Source organism: Solanum tuberosum, unplaced genomic scaffold (assembly GCF_000226075.1).
Source record: "Solanum tuberosum cultivar DM 1-3 516 R44 unplaced genomic scaffold, SolTub_3.0 scf00623, whole genome shotgun sequence".
Classification (NCBI taxonomy): domain Eukaryota; kingdom Viridiplantae; phylum Streptophyta; class Magnoliopsida; order Solanales; family Solanaceae; genus Solanum; species Solanum tuberosum.
In genome coordinates this window covers 111,908-129,642 of record NW_006239550.1, presented here as the reverse complement: position 1 = coordinate 129,642, position 17,735 = coordinate 111,908, and the positions used below count along the sequence as shown (strand labels likewise).

General features: G+C 32.7%; 3 protein-coding genes across 3 annotated transcripts; all 3 read left to right on the top strand.

Moving 5' to 3' along the window:
- Nucleotides 1–894: 894 nt before the first annotated feature.
- LOC102604508 (protein NRT1/ PTR FAMILY 2.7-like) lies at nucleotides 895–4,245 on the top strand. Its single transcript, XM_006366341.2, has 4 exons — nucleotides 895–1,061; nucleotides 1,161–1,378; nucleotides 2,428–2,969; nucleotides 3,279–4,245. Exons 1-4 carry the CDS (start codon nucleotides 980–982, stop codon nucleotides 4,102–4,104), a joined length of 1,668 nt encoding a protein of 555 aa, XP_006366403.1. The 5' UTR covers nucleotides 895–979; the 3' UTR covers nucleotides 4,105–4,245.
- Nucleotides 4,246–10,306: 6,061 nt separating this feature from the next.
- LOC102604172 (protein NRT1/ PTR FAMILY 2.7-like) lies at nucleotides 10,307–13,420 on the top strand. The gene is made up of 4 exons (XM_006366340.2): nucleotides 10,307–10,491; nucleotides 11,123–11,340; nucleotides 11,842–12,389; nucleotides 12,477–13,420. The coding sequence occupies exons 1-4, from the start codon at nucleotides 10,395–10,397 to the stop codon at nucleotides 13,309–13,311; spliced, it is 1,698 nt and encodes a 565-aa protein (XP_006366402.1). The 5' UTR covers nucleotides 10,307–10,394; the 3' UTR covers nucleotides 13,312–13,420.
- Nucleotides 13,421–14,997: 1,577 nt separating this feature from the next.
- Nucleotides 14,998–17,414, top strand: LOC102579303 (protein NRT1/ PTR FAMILY 2.7-like). Its single transcript, XM_006366352.2, has 4 exons — nucleotides 14,998–15,091; nucleotides 15,309–15,526; nucleotides 15,964–16,496; nucleotides 16,571–17,414. Exons 1-4 carry the CDS (start codon nucleotides 14,998–15,000, stop codon nucleotides 17,403–17,405), a joined length of 1,680 nt encoding a protein of 559 aa, XP_006366414.2. The 3' UTR covers nucleotides 17,406–17,414.
- Nucleotides 17,415–17,735: the final 321 nt, after the last annotated feature.

Here is a 17,735-nt window from a genome sequence, read left to right as displayed (position 1 = left end):
TTATTTTTATTAATGGTGGACCAAGGAAGAGAAAGCGAATGAAAATGAATAAATACCTACAACAAGAATCATGATTATTTTGGGCAAATGAAATTAAAGTACTTTAAAAATAAAGGTAGTTAAGATATAATTTCCTCTATTATCTACCTCTACTCTATATTTATATATACTCCTTCCATTTATTTTTACCGGTCTAGTATTAACTTAACACATTTCTTCAGAATCAATAAATAAAGGGAAAAAAGATAAATATATTCCGAATTATAGTAAATGACATGCAGACACCCTCCGTCATACTTTTGGGACATTGGTGTCCCTGTCGTCCAAAAACTAGAGCATATATACCCTTTATACTAGAGGACATACACGTGTCATAATCTTATCCACCGATCCGACATTTATTAAATATCGGATGGACGGGTAAGATTGTGCCACGTGTCCCTATTTAGTCTTCCGTTAGAGTGAAGGACATATATGCTCTAGTTTTTAGACGGTAGGAGCACCAATATCCCAAAAGTATGACGGAGGGTATCTACTTACCATTTACGATAGTTTTGGGGTATATTTGTCCTTATTCCCTAAATAAAATAACAATTTTACTATTGAAAATGACTATAATTAATAATAACAAACCGCATAAGGATGGTTTCATAGAGCAACATACAACTCTCGCTCTTTGCAGTAGAAGGATAACAAGTCGATGCCTTCCAAGTCCCGTAACACCTGATGAGCTGCTCCAATTATCTCTTAACTTTTTACACTAAATAAGTAAAAATAAACATCTATTTTAATAGACAAGTAAAAATGAATGAAAAAGTAAACTTTTTTTTTTTTGTTTATTGCTTAAAAGGAAAGATTGTTTGTAAAAAAATAAAAAAATAACAAAAACAAACCTTTGAAGCTTTCTATAAAAGCTCTATATATAAACTGAAACAGAGCATTTATAAAAAATCATCTCACATTTTTTCATTTTTCAAATATGGATGGAGAATCACAAATCTTGAAAAGCTCATCTGGACACGGAAAACGAGGAGGGTGGATTACATTCCCTTTTACAATAGGTCTCCTTTCTCGAACGTCTCAAAAAGTTTAAGCTGTTAAAGAGAATGTAACGTTACTGTTATTTCGTTTACTTAATTATGTTTTTGAATAATTTGTAGCAACGACAGCGGGATTGAACATAGCAGCAGCAGGTTGGATGAATAACTTGACAGTGTACTTAATTGAGGAATTTGGAATGAATAGTATTGATGCTGCTCAAGTTTCTAATATTATGAATGGCTCTGTCAATTTTGTTCCTGTTGTTGCTGCTATTCTTGCTGATTCATTCTTTGGTTGTTTCTCTGTTGTATGGACTTCTTGTTTAATCTCTCTACTGGTATGTAAACTGATCCCCTACTTTTCTGTTTAATTTTATCGACTTACATTAGGATAAACTGGTCACATCACGTCTCTTTCGAGTGCGGTCACTGACTAATTTAAGTGGTGCACTTGGTTGAGTGTTGACTGTTGAGTTATTTACTTTTCGGAGTTCAATTCCTACTTCATGCATTTTTTTCTTTTTTCTTCTTTCATCGACTTACATTAGGATAAATTGTTCATATCACGTCTCTTTTTGAGTGTGGTTAGTGACTAATTTAAGTGGTGCACTTGGTTGAGTGTTGACCGTTGAGTTATGTACTTTTAGGTGATCAATTTCTATTTCATACATTTTTTTTCCTTTTATCGACTTACAATTGGATAAATTGTTTACATCATGTCTCTTTTGAGTGCGGTTAGTGACTAATTTAAGTGGTGCACTTGGTTAAGTGTTGACTGTTGAGTTATTTACTTTCTGGGGGATCAATTCTTACTTCATACATTTTTTCCTTTAGAAGAGGGTGCACCTATGATTTTAAAATTATCTTCTGGATACGGCCCTTCCATATATCCTGCTAACGTGGATTGTTTTGTGCATCAGCCTTTCCTTAGCTGGTGTAGGTGGTTTGGTAGATTATTCATACATCAAATCTATTTTTTGTTGTGGTGGTGGTGGGGTGGGGGAGCGGTTTTTATCCCTTTTTCGTATGATATAAATAGACATGGTTCAATTATTTTTGTGTCACAAAAAGTATAATTTTATAGTTTTGGTGCAATAAACTGAAAGTTGAATAATTATCAAACAAAATTAACTCTAATTTTACAAAAAATGCCCTTTTTTTGAGGATCGAATTTATCAATTTTCGGTGTTTTGTGTTTTTTCTCCTATGACATATATACATAGTTTAATTGTGTTTTCTATCACAAAAAGTATAACTTTATAGTTTTGGTGCAATAAACTGAAAGTTGAATGACTATCGGTAAAATTAACTCTAATTTTACAAAAAAACCCTTTTTTAATCATGCATCATGAAATTAGTTGTGATCATCTAACTTTAACTCATACAGGGCATAGTTCTCTTAGCTTTAACATCAACAATTGACACATTGAGACCTCAACAACTATGCACAAATGGTTCAGGTATTTGTATGTCACCAACAAAACTTCAATTTGCCTTCTTATACGGAGGAATCGCGTTGGCCTCCATCGGATTAGGTGGAATGAGAACCAACATCGCAACAATTGGCGCGAACCAATTTCGCGACTCAAAGTACCAAAACATGTTCTTCAATTGGTTCTTCTTCACCATGTACATTGGGACAGTAATTGGTGCAACTGTTATTGTGTACATTGAAGACAATGTGAGCTGGAAATTTGGGTATTTTGTATGTGTAGCTGCTAATTTTGTTGGTTTAGTTGTTTTCTTATGTGGAAGTAGATTTTACCATTATGCTAAACTTGAAGGTAGTCCTTTTACTAGTTTGGCTCATGTGATTGTGGCAACTATTAGAAAAAGGAAACTTCCAATTTTAGATGAGAATAATTGGTATTATGGACCACATGCCAATGTTGATCAAACCATGTCAATAGCACCCTCAAGAAGTTTTGGGTGAGTTCACTTTATCTTTCGAGTTAATAGTCAAAAACACATCTGAACTATCACCTTTTCGCTAGTTTCACACTCTAACTACCAGTTGTTCCTTTTTCCTATCTGAACTATGACCATCGTTTAGGTAGGAAAAGGAAACAACCGATAGTTGAGGTGTCATGTGAGAATGGGAATAACTGATAGTTGAAGTGTGAAACTAGTGAAAAAGCAATAGTTCAGTTGAGAGTTTTTGACCATTATATGTTATGCTTTTTCTTTGTTATCATTTCAGAGGTGGCAAATGAGCGAACTGAGTCACTTGTGATGCAGGTTTTTGAACCGTGCAGCGTTAAAATGTGAAGGAGATGTTAAACAGGACAACTCAATCGCGAAACCATGGAGACTCTGTACAGTAAGTGAAGTAGAAGACTTTAAAAGTCTAATGAGAACTCTGCCATTGTGTTCATCAAGCATATTTCTTTCGACTCCAATTGCGGTCCTAATTAGTTTGTCTGTTCTTCAAGCCTTAGCCATGGACAGACATTTAGGACCTCATTTTCAAATTCCAGCTGGTTCAATCCCTGTCATTGTACTCGTCACCACCTCGATTTTTCTAACAATATTCGATAGATTTCTCTTCCCCACGTGGGAAAAATTGATTGGCCACAATGTTACGCCTTTCAAACGAATTGGAGTTGGCCATGTGCTTACTTTTATTGGCTTGGGAGTTGCAGCTTTAGTAGAGTCTAAAAGACTTAATGAAGTCAGAGACAGAGACGGATTCAGGATTTCTGTCTTGTGGCTCGTGCCACATTTAGTTCTTATTGGGATAGGTGAGGCATTTCATTTTCCAGGACAAGTATCATTGTACTATCAAGAATTTCCAACGTCGTTGAAGAGTGTTTCAACTGCCCTAACATGGTTAGCCATCGCAATTTCATTTTATGTGAGCACCGCGTTGATTGATCTTGTTCGAAAAACGACTAGTTGGTTACCTAATGACATAAATCAGGGGAGAATTGACAAGTTTTATTGGGTGTTTGCTGTGGTTGGAGTGGTGAATTTTGGGTATTATTTACTATGTGTTTGGTTTTACAAGAGAAAAGTTGGGAACAAAGTGGTTGATCATGGTGCATCCAATGCTTTCAATAAGTGATTCTAGCTAGCATGGCTCGATCGAGTATGCAGTGGCGGATTTAGAATTTTAATTGATTTGAAGTTCGAGTTGTATATACTTGTTTTTTTGTACATGTAAAAATGTTCAATCTCTATGGCAAGTATGTGTATTTGTTCGGTTTGATTTTTGTTATCTTGTTCTTTCAAAGTTTGTATGAAAATCCGCTCTGTAATTATTATGTTGTGTATTTAATCTTTTAGCACGCATATATCGACTACGCTTTTATAATATTACTTGAGTTCTATACATATACAAAATATTTGATGATAAATAGGGTTGAGTTAAATTCAATATCCATTTTCTTTATCACTTCCGTTTCTCAAAAGAATCACAACCTTCCTTTTCTCTCAAAAGGCTTACGGTGGGACGGATGAGATCCATTTGCTCTTAATATAATTTTTATAAACAGGAAATGCTTCCTTCTTTAATAAGTCTTACATATATAATGCGAATTTGAATTACTCGAATTAATATATTTAAAGTTAAGATTATTATGACAAGAAAAGTAATATTAAATTGAAATAAAAAAATAAAAATAAAGATAATATGATTAAATCACCCTTTTAATTAATATTTCTTAAGAAACTCGCGGAAAAAAAAAAAAGATGACAAGTAAAATAGATCTGAGAAAGTGTATGATTATATAAAAAGAAAATCATAGTGCGATTGCAAGTGTATTTTATGATTTCTCTGGAACGTTGAATGCAAGCATTCAGAGATTTTAATCATTAATGGGCAAAACAATTTGAAAACGTGACTGAAAAAAAAAAGCATTAATCATTTGTCTGCAAATTCTGAGAATATTTCAAAGCAAAGTCTTGAGCCAATGATGCTTCCACTTATATAAAAAAAAATTGAGAAGTATTGAAAACACTTTTAAACCTGATGTAAATTATTGACAGCCTTAAAAACATCATTTTACTTGATTTACTAAACTTAGATACGCCTCAATCTGTCACATGTCATAGTAAGTGAATAGAGAGAGTAGCAAGGTAGATGTGTGGGGTGGTGGGGATCGGAGCTAAAGGGGCTGAGAGTGAAGATGAAGCATATTGGAGGATGGATAGGACACAATGACTGTTACATCACTTGTAGATATCTTGTTTTTCCTAGTTTCATTAAAAAAAATAGTCATTTTTCTAATTATTTTTTAAAAACTTATTTTCCTAGACAAAATGTTTTTTTTTCTTGAAACGAACATGAAAAAATGAAAAGCAAAAAAATATTTTTCTTCCTACCGAACACACCCTTAATTTATGTACTCTTCTAGTCGAGAGTTAACTATTTCTTTACTAACTAATGTCTTCAACAAAGGCACTGTTGGGCCATTGCCCATGTTTTCTAGCCAAAGGTTAGATGGTTTAATCTTATTTTGGTTAGGTTTTGATTTTTCTTTGAAATTGATTTTAGCTTTAAGAAAATTAAAATAGTCATTCATTATATCTATAAATAAACTTTGAGAATTATTTTCATGATAATTGATTTTAGTATTTGAGGGGGTTTTCATGTAAAAATTTGATGTTTTGTTTCCTTCAATTTTCACTCCAACTATGGGAGAATATAACTTTATAAAAACTTTTTTCTAATTTTTTAGATCTTTGAATTGAATTACTCAAAACTTCATGTTTGCCAATAAGATTTTTTAGAACAAGATATCTAAGGTAGTGAATCTCAACACATGATTTATATATTATTATTTTGAAATAGTGTATACTATTATAAGTATTGCTACTAACATATGTTAATTGTGAGGGTAAAAACTATATTTAATATGAAAACAAAAAGACAATGGATTAGACGAGATATTTACTTTTACAATAAATTAGGTTCAAGAAACCGATGAATTCTATTATCCAAGTTCAAAGAAATGGTGATTTTGATTATCCAAACCATTGGATAAGTCATTAAATTAATACTTGATTCACAAGATTGCTTAAGTTGGCCCCACTAATGTTTGGTATATCCCATCCATTTTTCACTCATCATTATTTTTTTCTTTTATTTTTCTTCCTATTATGACATTATTATCAACCCTAATTAAACTCTTCCTAATTGTTATTTCAACAATTTCATTGGTCCAAATCCCAAATCTTTTATATCTAACCGACACATGTATGTTCCCTTTGAACCTAACACATCATGAATCATCGATATGCGATATCTCTGTAATAGTAATACATTTATGTCCAGTGGGTCGAAGGTGGGATTTAGATAGTGGAGTGAGAGAACCACCCATGAGATTTTGGTTGCTCAATTCCCGGTATTTTGTCCGTTGTTGCAGAAGAAGTGCTTCTTTTTTATCCGATGAGAGTTGTTTATATATATCGCGTCGCATATTATTAATAATGCAGGTTCTATCTTTGAATATTGACATACCCTTTCTTGCGAGGAAGAAGCTGGAGACATGACCTTTTTATCCATCGATACACCTATAACCAAAAACATGTGTAATTAGTACAACAAATTTAGACTGTAAAATAAGAAGAATTTTATATTAGATAATCAGAGAATACCCTGCAAGAATTTGTATGCTATCACAAGTGAAGAAACTTGTGAAAGCAATATCACGACAGAAAGTAAATTAACAATTTTCATTCCGTCGTTTTATTCATCATATAACCACATGTAATAACCGATTATTGTTCATTAGTTAACATATAAAAAAAACCTTTTATTTTCCTCTATATATAGTGTTAACTTATCCATTTCTAGGTCTTTATTGTTACATACTTCAAAAATATGTTTCCTTCTCATTTGTTAAAATATCCTTATGAATTAATGGATCCTCTTGCATATGATTGTCTATGTAACTTGCAATAATATTATTTGTAATAGAAATTGAATGAAATATCACTTTTATACCAATATAATAAAAGAATAAAATGTTACTCTACAATATCTAAATCACAAAGAGCTTATATCTCTTTAATGTGTCTTTGTGGATATTTCTTTGCTAAGAAGTGAGGTAAATTGTATAATTCAAAGAACAAATGTTCTTCCTTTGCTCAAATCTTTTGATAATTCCTCTGACATTTTTCCTTTTCTTTTTGTATTTACTTTAATGATTTGTATATTGTCAATGAACTTAATTATTACTCATACGAATTCAAAAATCATAAATTTCAAATTATGACTCTCTACGAGTTAGTATTAATTACAAATACACATGTTGACTCCTCAGCTACTGTATGGCCCTCTTAGAGACGTGCCTTTTTTTTTATTATATAATACTATATGGCCCTCTTATAATACTATACAGCTATTGTATAGCCCTCTTATAAAAAAAATTACAATATATATTATATCGACTCTCGTGGCCTCCATCCTTGTCATTTATTTTTATGAAGGGTGGATCAATTATTAGGAAGAGAAAGTGAATTAAAAGGAATAAATACCTACAACAAGAAACATTAATATTTTGGGGCAAATGAAAATGTTTAAAATCAGGTTAGTTAAGATTATTTTGCCTCAGTAGTTGAAGAGTCAATATGCATATATGTAATTAACAACTTTCAATATGGAAATGTTTACTTGCCATTTTTGACAAATCAATCAAGAAAAAATAATTTTTTTAATCTATTATACACTTAATTTATTTATAGAGTTAATATTTTTTTAAAAAAGGTAAAACCTCTTAAATGAGTAAATTGATTTTGGAATTCTATCAATTAATAGGGGTACAATAGTAAACTCACTATGTCAATTATTGTTTTCTTAATAGGTGTGTCAAGTCAAAATGGACAGAGAGAGTAGTATTTTAAAATATATTTTTCTCAACAAACTAACACGATAAAAGTTGTAATTTGTAGTACTTAATAATTATCGTATAGTTTTTGAATATTTGAATTTTAAATATGAAATATTGAGTCGATCTAATTCAATTTAGTTTCAAAAATGAATCGAATTGACTTTTAACAAGAGAATCATGACAACTAATTTGAGACAGAAGGAACAATATTAAAGAATGAGTTGAATCTGATTAAATGAAACTATAATAAACAAAATGTTAGGGGTACCTAAAGTCAAAATAAATAAAAGGAGGTGAATGCAAAAAATACTATAGAATATAAACGTATATGTTCTTAATATAATTATTGGAGGACTTAATCATTAAACTATATGAAGGAATTAGATTCGGGTTACCACTTATAACGTTGGTCAATCCAAATTCATATAAATAATAAATAAAAAATATATTTGTACAAAATTATTGAACCTTGCTTGGTACTATTAATAAAATCGTGATAATAAGTCAACACTATTTATACAAAATTCTGCGTAAAATCAGCAGTTGCGTGGTCAAATAATCATCTTGGGCTATAATTACAAGAATTAATCTCATTATTGCTTACGGATAAAGTACCAAAATATGTTTAAGATTTATGACTTCCCTTTATATTTATATATTATATATATAAAAATAATTTAATATATGAGTCCTTCAAAAATTATTGAGAACGTGTTATTATACTACGTAACTTGATAAAAATACTAGATAATTTCTTTTCATTTATCCTAGGATAAGTAGATAGAGTTAATTCCTTGATAGTGTTGTTGGTGAGAGGTGATATATTGTCGTCAAAATACTTAGTGGTAATTGAGTTAATGTTATTGCAATCAGAGTCGCTAAAGTCTTTAACGACATTTATATAGATTGTTGCTTATAAATAGGGGCGGATCCACTCTTAGTCGTCGAGAGGTGTCAAGCGACACCCCTTCACCGGAAAATTAAATTACATTGAATATAGAGGTCAAATTTTGGTTTTAATAAATAAGTTAAATCATGACACCTTTTGACATAAGTTAAAGGTTTAGTCTAGTGGTTAATGCGTTGTAAAAACTCTTTGAGGTCATGTGTTCCCAGTATTACTAGCCTCATTAGTTATATTTTTTTACTACAACCATTGACATCCATATTATTGTTAGCAGCAATTATATTATTATTGTTAAAATTTTTATTTGTTACAATGAAAAAAAACAAAATGTTATGCAACTGATTGATGTTCGATAACATTTCGCATTCACCCTCCTTTTATTTATTCTTATTTTATTTAGGTGAACCTACCCTTTTTTTAAATTTGGTTTGTGCTCATATAAATAAAATATATCTGGTGCTTTAATCTCTCTATCAATTCATAGAATATGCTATTTAAATAAATAAATAAAATAAAATATATATGACCTATGTATGATTTTTGATTGAAAATTGGACAATATTGTTGACTTTCTTCGTTGCAAAAGACAAACATGTTGACTTTTTTCATAAAGCAAATTTACAGTAATTTGTACTTTTAGTACTATAATTTATTTATGACTATGCAGGTTATTGTATCAAAAGTTTATAACATTTTTTTCTTTTCAAAATGGTGAGATTTGTCCGAAAATGGAAAAGTTTAACAAATAAATTTAACTTACAACAACAATTTATTAAGTATAATTTTAAGTAGAGTATGAGAAAATAAAAAAGATTTTACGTAAGAGAGTTTGTCTTACATATTATATTGTTAACGATGAAAGAAATATCTTATTAAGGCAATAATTAAAGTAGCTTTGACCAATTTAAATTTTGAGATTAAAATTTCTTACCTTTGATTGTGAATTCAAATATAGAAATTGTAAGTTTTTTGAAACAAATTTTTATCTATTTTTGAAAATTACACTGAAAAGTATTATAAATGATCATGAGACTTAACAACTTAAAATATTTTCAAAATAAATAAATTTTATTTTTAAAAAATTAATAAACTCTCGTAATTTCAACGATATCACGTAGATTCAAATGAAGGGAATAATAATTTGGTAGAGAAAACATCACATCAGAAGTCAAAAGTTGGATAGTTTATTAATTACATATGTAAGAATCCCAAAGGTGTGGAAGTTTTATAAGATGAAATGACATAAAATATACTCTTTTTAAAGATAGTTTTAAAACATTACAAAATCTTTTTATATTTTTTAAACTTGTGTCACATCAAATTATATCACACAAATTAAAACGGATGATTACTTTAATCCCTATAATTAAAAAATAGCACAAGAAAAACGTCAAAAATGATTATTTTATCGAAGATGGGATCGAAAAGTGACCAATCAATGCTATTAAAATAATATAATCCTAATTATTGAACTTTTATAAAATGCAAATAAAAGTATGGCGTGCAAGTCTTGGATAAAATTTGCCTGCTACTACAATATTATAACTTCAAACTCTCCATAACAAAGTATTTGACACAAATATCTCTGTTTTCAAGTTGACCTGCAGTTTAGCAATGGAAAGTTCAGTAAGAGATGTTGATGAAGCAGCAATAATGAAGTCTTCTACGCGTCGAAACAATGGTGGATGGATAACCTTCCCCTTCATTATAGGTACGTTTTTTCATCCTTTGGTTCAGAGTCGAATTTAAGATTTTGTAATGTGTTTGGTATGAAGGAAAATGTTTTCCGGAAAATAAGTGATTTTTGAAGTTTGGTGTGTAAGAAAGAAAATATTGTTTTAATAGGGTGGTCAAGGTGTTGGGCAAGTCCAGAGGCGGAGCTGATATTAGGAGTTTGGGGTTCTAAATTTCCTTCCCCTTTCTTACCATTGAGTTGTCAATCACATTTGTTAGGAATTCAAAAGTTATTACTAGTACAAATATAGTATATACGGAAAAACTACTGGGTTCGTCCGAACCTATGAACCCCCACCTAGCTCCGCCCCTGTGGGCAACACCAACATCCTGCCTATGACAAAATCCACGAAGGGGGTTGGGTGGTCCGAGTTGGAGTCATGATCAAACTTGCTACTTGTTTGATAGGGTTAGTCTAGAAATGAAGTTGTGTCTTTGCTATCAGCTATATCTTTTAGCATGATGGTAAGTGTTTTTGGGGGGTGGAGAGGAGGCAATGGAGGGTTCGAGGAGACAATGAACTCAGAATGTCACTTATGAAACTTGTTTTCCCTACTTTCACTACGACATTCATTAACAATCTTGAATGTTTTGATTGGTAATATCAGCAACCATGGCGGGCTTATCGCTTGCGTCTGGAGGGTGGACGAGCAACCTGATTGTTTATTTGATAAATGAATTCAACATGAAGAGTATCAAAGCAGCTAAAGTTTACAATGTGGTCAATGGATGCACCACACTTTTCCCCATTGTTGGTGGAATCCTAGCTGACTCTTATCTTGGCAGTTTTTCTGTCATTTGGTTTTCATCTCTTATCTCTGCTTTGGTATAGTAACAATCCCCCTTCATTAGTTTCATCCTAAGTTGCTCGGACTCGGGTGCTGGTGTCTGATAACATGTGTGAATTTAGAGGTCGGATCCTTCATGTTCTGAATTTTAAGATTTGGTTAAAAATAATTCAAAGTACTAAAAGTAGAGTTGAATGTCTAAATTATGTAGAAAAATTACTAGGTATTCCGAGGAGAAAGTATTGATCAAGAGGAGAATTCAAGAAGGAGACAAAAGGAAAAGGACTGACGTAGAAATTTCTATATATAAGTTGTTCCATTTTCTTCAATTTCACCTTAGTGTTATTGTTTTGATTATAGAAATTATATGTGTTTGTTCTGAATTTCTCCATCGATTTTGGTCAAAGTATCCAATTCCGATACGGGTACCACACCCTTGTCATGTCGACACGAGTGCAGCACTGAAAGTGAAGAGTCTGAGCAACTTAGTAGGAAAACAACCAAGAACCCCATATTTATTTCTTCAATTGGACTTGCAGGGTATATTGCTTCTATTGTTAACATCAGCAATTGATGTACTAAGACCTCCACCATGTGATGATGGATCCAGTCTCTGCACGAGCCCGTCAACACACCAATACGCGGTATTATATGTGGCTCTGGCATTAGCATCACTAGGTGTCGCGGGTACACGTTTTACAATAGCACCCATGGGAGCTAATCAGTTTGATAAACCAAAACATCAAGCAATTTTCTTCGATTGGTACATATTCGCCTTTTACACGTCCTTTGCCATTAGCACCACAGCTATTGTTTATGTAGAGGACAATGTTAGTTGGTCATGGGGTTATGGTATCTCTATGGCATTTAACATCCTTGGCTTGGCAATGTTTGTCATTGGGAAACGTTTTTATCGCGATGTTAAGGAACAAGGTGGTAGCCCTTTCATCAACTTAGCTCGTGTTATAGTCGTTGCCATTCAGAAATGGAGAGTCCCTCTTTCGGAACAAACTCAACACTACTATCATGATCCAAGTGACACTACTACCATACTAACAATAACTCAAATTCCTACGAAATCCTTCAAGTAAACGTCTTTTTTCCCCTGTTTGCTCTGCTTTTATATATACATACTCTGTCAAAATTGGTTACCTGATTGAGTCTTCGTGTACAGGTTCTTGAATTGTGCTGCGTTTATTACTGAGGGAGACACTAAACCAGACGGCTCGATTAGTAACCCCTGGAGACTATGCACAGTGCAGCAAGTAGAAGATTTGAAAAGCTTGATCAAGCTTTTCCCTCTATGGGCTAGTGGTTTTCTTATATCGACTCAATTAGTCATACAAACGAGTCTGTTAATACTTCAGGCTCTCAAAATGGATCGCCATATGGGACCTCATTTCGAGATCCCAGCTGGTTCTATGTCCGTCTTCATTTTGCTATTCACATGTATAGCCATATTCATCATTGACAGGTTTTTGTATCCTTTTCTAGCTAAGTACACTACCTTTTCTCTTACCCCTCTTCAACGTATCGGAATAGGCCATGTTATAACTATTATTAGCATGGCTGTTTCCGCCCTGGTTGAGTCTAGACGATTGAGGATCGTCAGGACTCACAAACTCCAAGGCCAAAACAATGACATTGTTCCAATGTCCGTGTTTTGGCTAGTGCCACAACTAGCTCTTAATGGAATTGGAGAAGGATTTCATTTTCCAGGACATATCGCGTTTTATTATCAAGAATTTCCAACATCATTGAAGAGTACATCGACTGCAATGGTTGCATTGTTTATTGGTATCGCGTACTATTTGGGGAATACTTTGATTGATTTTGTTCAACGATTATCAGGATGGTTACCAGATAATATCAACAAGGGGAGAATTGATAATGTCTTCTGGCTTTGTTGCATCCTGGGATCAGCTAACTTCATGTATTACGTCGTGTGTGCTTCGTTGTACAAGTATAAGAATGTCGATAATAAACCAAATATCGCGCCTAGTAAATGATACTCATTGTTTATATCTCAAAGAAGCATGTATATTCATCATGGTATAAGTATTGAGGTTTCTTTAGTTACAAGTGTTGATAAGCACTTTGAAGAAAGAATAGTGATGTTTCTTTCTTTGTGTATTTAGTAAGTTTTTCGTTTGACATTCTATGTGATAGTATGTGACAAGTTTAAGACTATACAATTTAAAAAATTATATATATCTTTAATTTAAGACTACAAGATTCGAAAGTTTTATTTGATACTTAGTTAACAAATTGATTAAGGCATAATTGATTGTTATATATTTTATTAATGCATGATTAATCTTAGCATAAAATAATACAAATAATTGGTTGGACACATAAGAAATAGATAATCACGATATAATAATGCAACATTTGATACTTATAGGGACTAGAATATGAAATTAAATAACAAAAAAAGTTGAGAGTTTAGATAATTGTAGAGGGGCAGATGCCGTACACTTGAGTGGCAAAGGAAAGCGAGACCTTACCTTTTTTTCCAGGCCTGTTCGGACATACAGTTCCCGTGAAAGATCAAGTTGGTGAGCCGTGTGATGGAAAACCTTCCCGCACGGTTTGGAGAGCATTGAATTAGAATGAGAGGTTTACCACCACATCATTGCATGCAAAGGGAGCTTGCTTGATTTGCAGATTGATTCAACTCGTAATTCACTTCTGACCCCGTGTTCGATAGCCCAACTATTTAGTTTACGTCCAAAAGTGCAGAAAGTCATGATTTTACCTCACCTTGTGAAAAAGTTGTCTTTGAAAAATATTTTCTAACAACGAAACATAGAAAATGACTAATTAATTTTCTAATAAATATTCTTCAATCATTAACTAGGAAGAAATTAGTAAACTGAGATGACTTTCTGTTTATTTTTGTATAGTTTAATGCTAAGTACTCCAAATATTATTGAGTGCAGACATACGTTTATATTCTATAGTATTTTTCGTATTCAACTCCTTTTATTTATTCAGACTTTAGGTACGCCTAACGTTTTATTTATGTAGACTTCATTTAATTAAATTCAACTTGTTCTTTAACTACTTACAAATTGAATATAAGAAAATGACACTTTTCAGAGAAAAATGGAAATCTTTTATTAAAATATTATAAAACTAAAAATATGTAAGTGACGTACAAAATCAATTTCTCCGTCTCAAATTAGTATGCTATGTTTCTCCTTTTGAAAGTCAATTTGATTCATTTTCGAAGCTAAATTGGAAAAGATCAATTTAGTATTTTTATAGTATATTATACAATAAGTACTTCTACAAGTAACAACTTTTCTCGTGATAAGAAATATATTTTAAAATATTAATAAAAGTTCATAATTTGACTCTCGAGTGTCTTTCAGAAACCGTCTCTCTACCTCTACGCTACCCTTGATTTGTTGTTGTTGTTATAGTTTGACTCTCGAAAACGGAAACATGATGATTATTATCGGACAGAGAGAGTATGTTCAATCATATTCATAGCTTATGAATTTCTGTGCAATTAGTTAGATCCAGAAACAATATGATAAGGGCCACGTTCTCCAAATAATATATACTAATATAAATAAAAAAAATTCCTTCAATATATTTAAATAAATAAAAAAAATAAGAAACCATAGCAAGTAAAAACTATATAATATATGTTTCTTCTTTCTACTTTACTTGCAACATAATTAGCAATGGAAAACTCAGTAATTCATGTTGATGAAGTAGCAATGCAGTCCTCTTCTACTAGGAAAAATGGTGGTTGGATAACATTCCCATTTATTATAGGTACGTTTACGTTAAGAGTCGAATTCAGGATTTAAAATCTGTCATTTAAAAAAAAAAATCGTATGCATACATGATTCGAGTAGAAAGCAAGGAGTTTAGTTTAACTATCCATAATGTAACATGTGACTGTGGACTCAGTTATTATTGTATATTTAACTTAATGTCGATGTAGCAACTCATAAACTTCAAATCTTGGATTTTTGATTGCTAAATTCAGCAACCATGGCGGGGTTATCGCTTGCGGCCGGAGGGTGGACTAGCAATTTGATTGTTTTTCTGATAAATGAGTTCAACATGAAGAGCATTGCTGCTGCTAAAGTTTTCAATGTTGTCAATGGATTGACAACAATTTTTCCCATTGTTGGTGGGATCATTGCTGACTCTTATCTTGGCTGTTTTTCTGTTATTTGGATTTCTTCACTTATTTCTGCTCTGGTATAGAAAACCAACTCTCTTGTTAGTAACTATACATGGTCAAGAACACATCTGAAGTATCACGTTTTTACGAATTTCATATCTGAACTATCATGTGTTTGGTTTCTTACCTGAACTATCACCAACTATTTATCAAAACACACCTCGAAATTAATGAGTCAGTTGTCATGTGGACGGACTTTTATGGGCAAATTTAGTTGTCACGTGACTTTTGATGATTGTATACATGCACTTGGTTTAGTCAACCTTCGAGGTCTGTTTAGATAAATTGTTGGTGATAGTTCAGGTAGAAAAAGCAAACATCTGATAGTTTAAGTATGAAACTCGCAGAAGGAGTGATACTTCAGATGTGCTTTTGTTAACTTTTGTGTAACAAAGACTTAAGTTTAGTAAGGATCCAAGAACCATATTTTTGATTTCTTGTTTTGGATTTGCAGGGTATATTGCTTTTACTATTGACAGTAGTAATTGATGCATTAAGACCTCTAGCATGTGGTGATGGATCCAGTCTCTGCACAAGTCCTTCAACAAACCAATATGTATTTTTGTATGTGGCTCTGGCACTAGCATCTATAGGGGTCGGGGGCACGCGTTTTACAGTTGCACCCATGGGAGCTTATCAGTTTGATAAGCCAAAACATCAAACAATGTTCTTTGATTGGTACATATTCATCTTTTACTTGTGCTGGGCTTTAAGCACAGCGTTCATCGTCTATGTGGAAGACAATATCAGTTGGGCATGGGGTTTTGGTATATCTATGGCTTGTAACATCCTGGGCTTGGCAATTTTCCTTGCTGGTAAACGTTTCTATCGCCATGTTAAAGAACAAGGAGGCAGCCCTTTCGTTAACTTAGCACGTGTGGTAGTTGCTGCTACACAGAAATGGAGAGTCCCTCTTTCGGAACAAACTCAACACTACTACCATGATCCAAGTGACAAAACCACACTAGTTCCTACCAAATTCTTCAAGTAAACATCTTTTTTCCCCTGTTTTCTCTGCTTTTATACATATATACTCTACCTGATCAAGTCATCGTGTACAGGTTCTTGAATTGTGCAGCTTTTATTACTGAGGGAGACACCAAACCAGACGGATCGATTAGTAATCCTTGGAGATTATGCACAGTGCAGCAAGTAGAGGATTTGAAAAGTTTGATCAAACTTTTCCCTCTATGGGCTAGTGGTTTACTAATATCGACACAACTGGTAATGCAGTTGAGCCTGTTAACGCTTCAGGCTCTCAAAATGGATCGCCATATTGGACCTCATTTCGAGATCCCAGCAGGTTCTATGTTAGTCTTCATATTGTTATTCACTTGTATAGCCATATCCATCATTGACCGAATACTAAACCCCTTCCTAGCTAAGTACACAACCTTTTCTCTCACCCCTCTTCAACGCGTTGGCATAGGCCATGCACTAACTATATTGTGCATGGCTGTTTCCGCCTTGGTTGAGTCTAGACGACTGAGGGTAGCTAGATCACACCATCTCCAAGGACAAAAGGATGCTATCGTCCCAATGTCTGTCTTCTGGCTACTACCACAACTAGCTCTAAATGGAATTGGAGAAGGATTCCATTTTCCAGGACATATCGCGTTTTATTATCAAGAATTTCCAACATCCTTGAAGAACACCTCAACTGCAATGGTTTCGTTGTTTATTGGTATCGCGTTCTATATAGGGAATGTGTTGATTGATGTTGTTCAAAGAGAAACAGGATGGTTGCCTGATAATATCAATGATGGGAGAATGGACAATGTATTCTGGCTTTGTTGTACCCTGGGATCAATAAACTTCATTTATTTCCTTGTTGTTTCATCCTTTTACAAGTACAAAAATATGGAAAACAAACCAAATAATGTGCCAAGTAAATGATGTACTACTTGTTAGGGGTCGTTTGGTAGAGTGTATAAGAATAATGCTGAATATGCAAGCATTAGTAATGCTTGCATTATTTCTTATACATTGTTTGGTTTGATGTATTGGAAATAGCAAGCCTTGTATAAAGTCTATTACAAAAATATTTTATTCTGTGCACTTTCTTTTGCAACATGGTTCTTTAATAAAACAATCACAATAAAATTCTTTGCTAAACGTCATTAGCTCTTCTTTTTCCCCCCAATATAAAATAAATAGTTTTTAGTACTACTTTAAAATGTTTTTGAGAAAAGTTGGCAAAGGGGTTTATTTCAAACTCAAACTTAT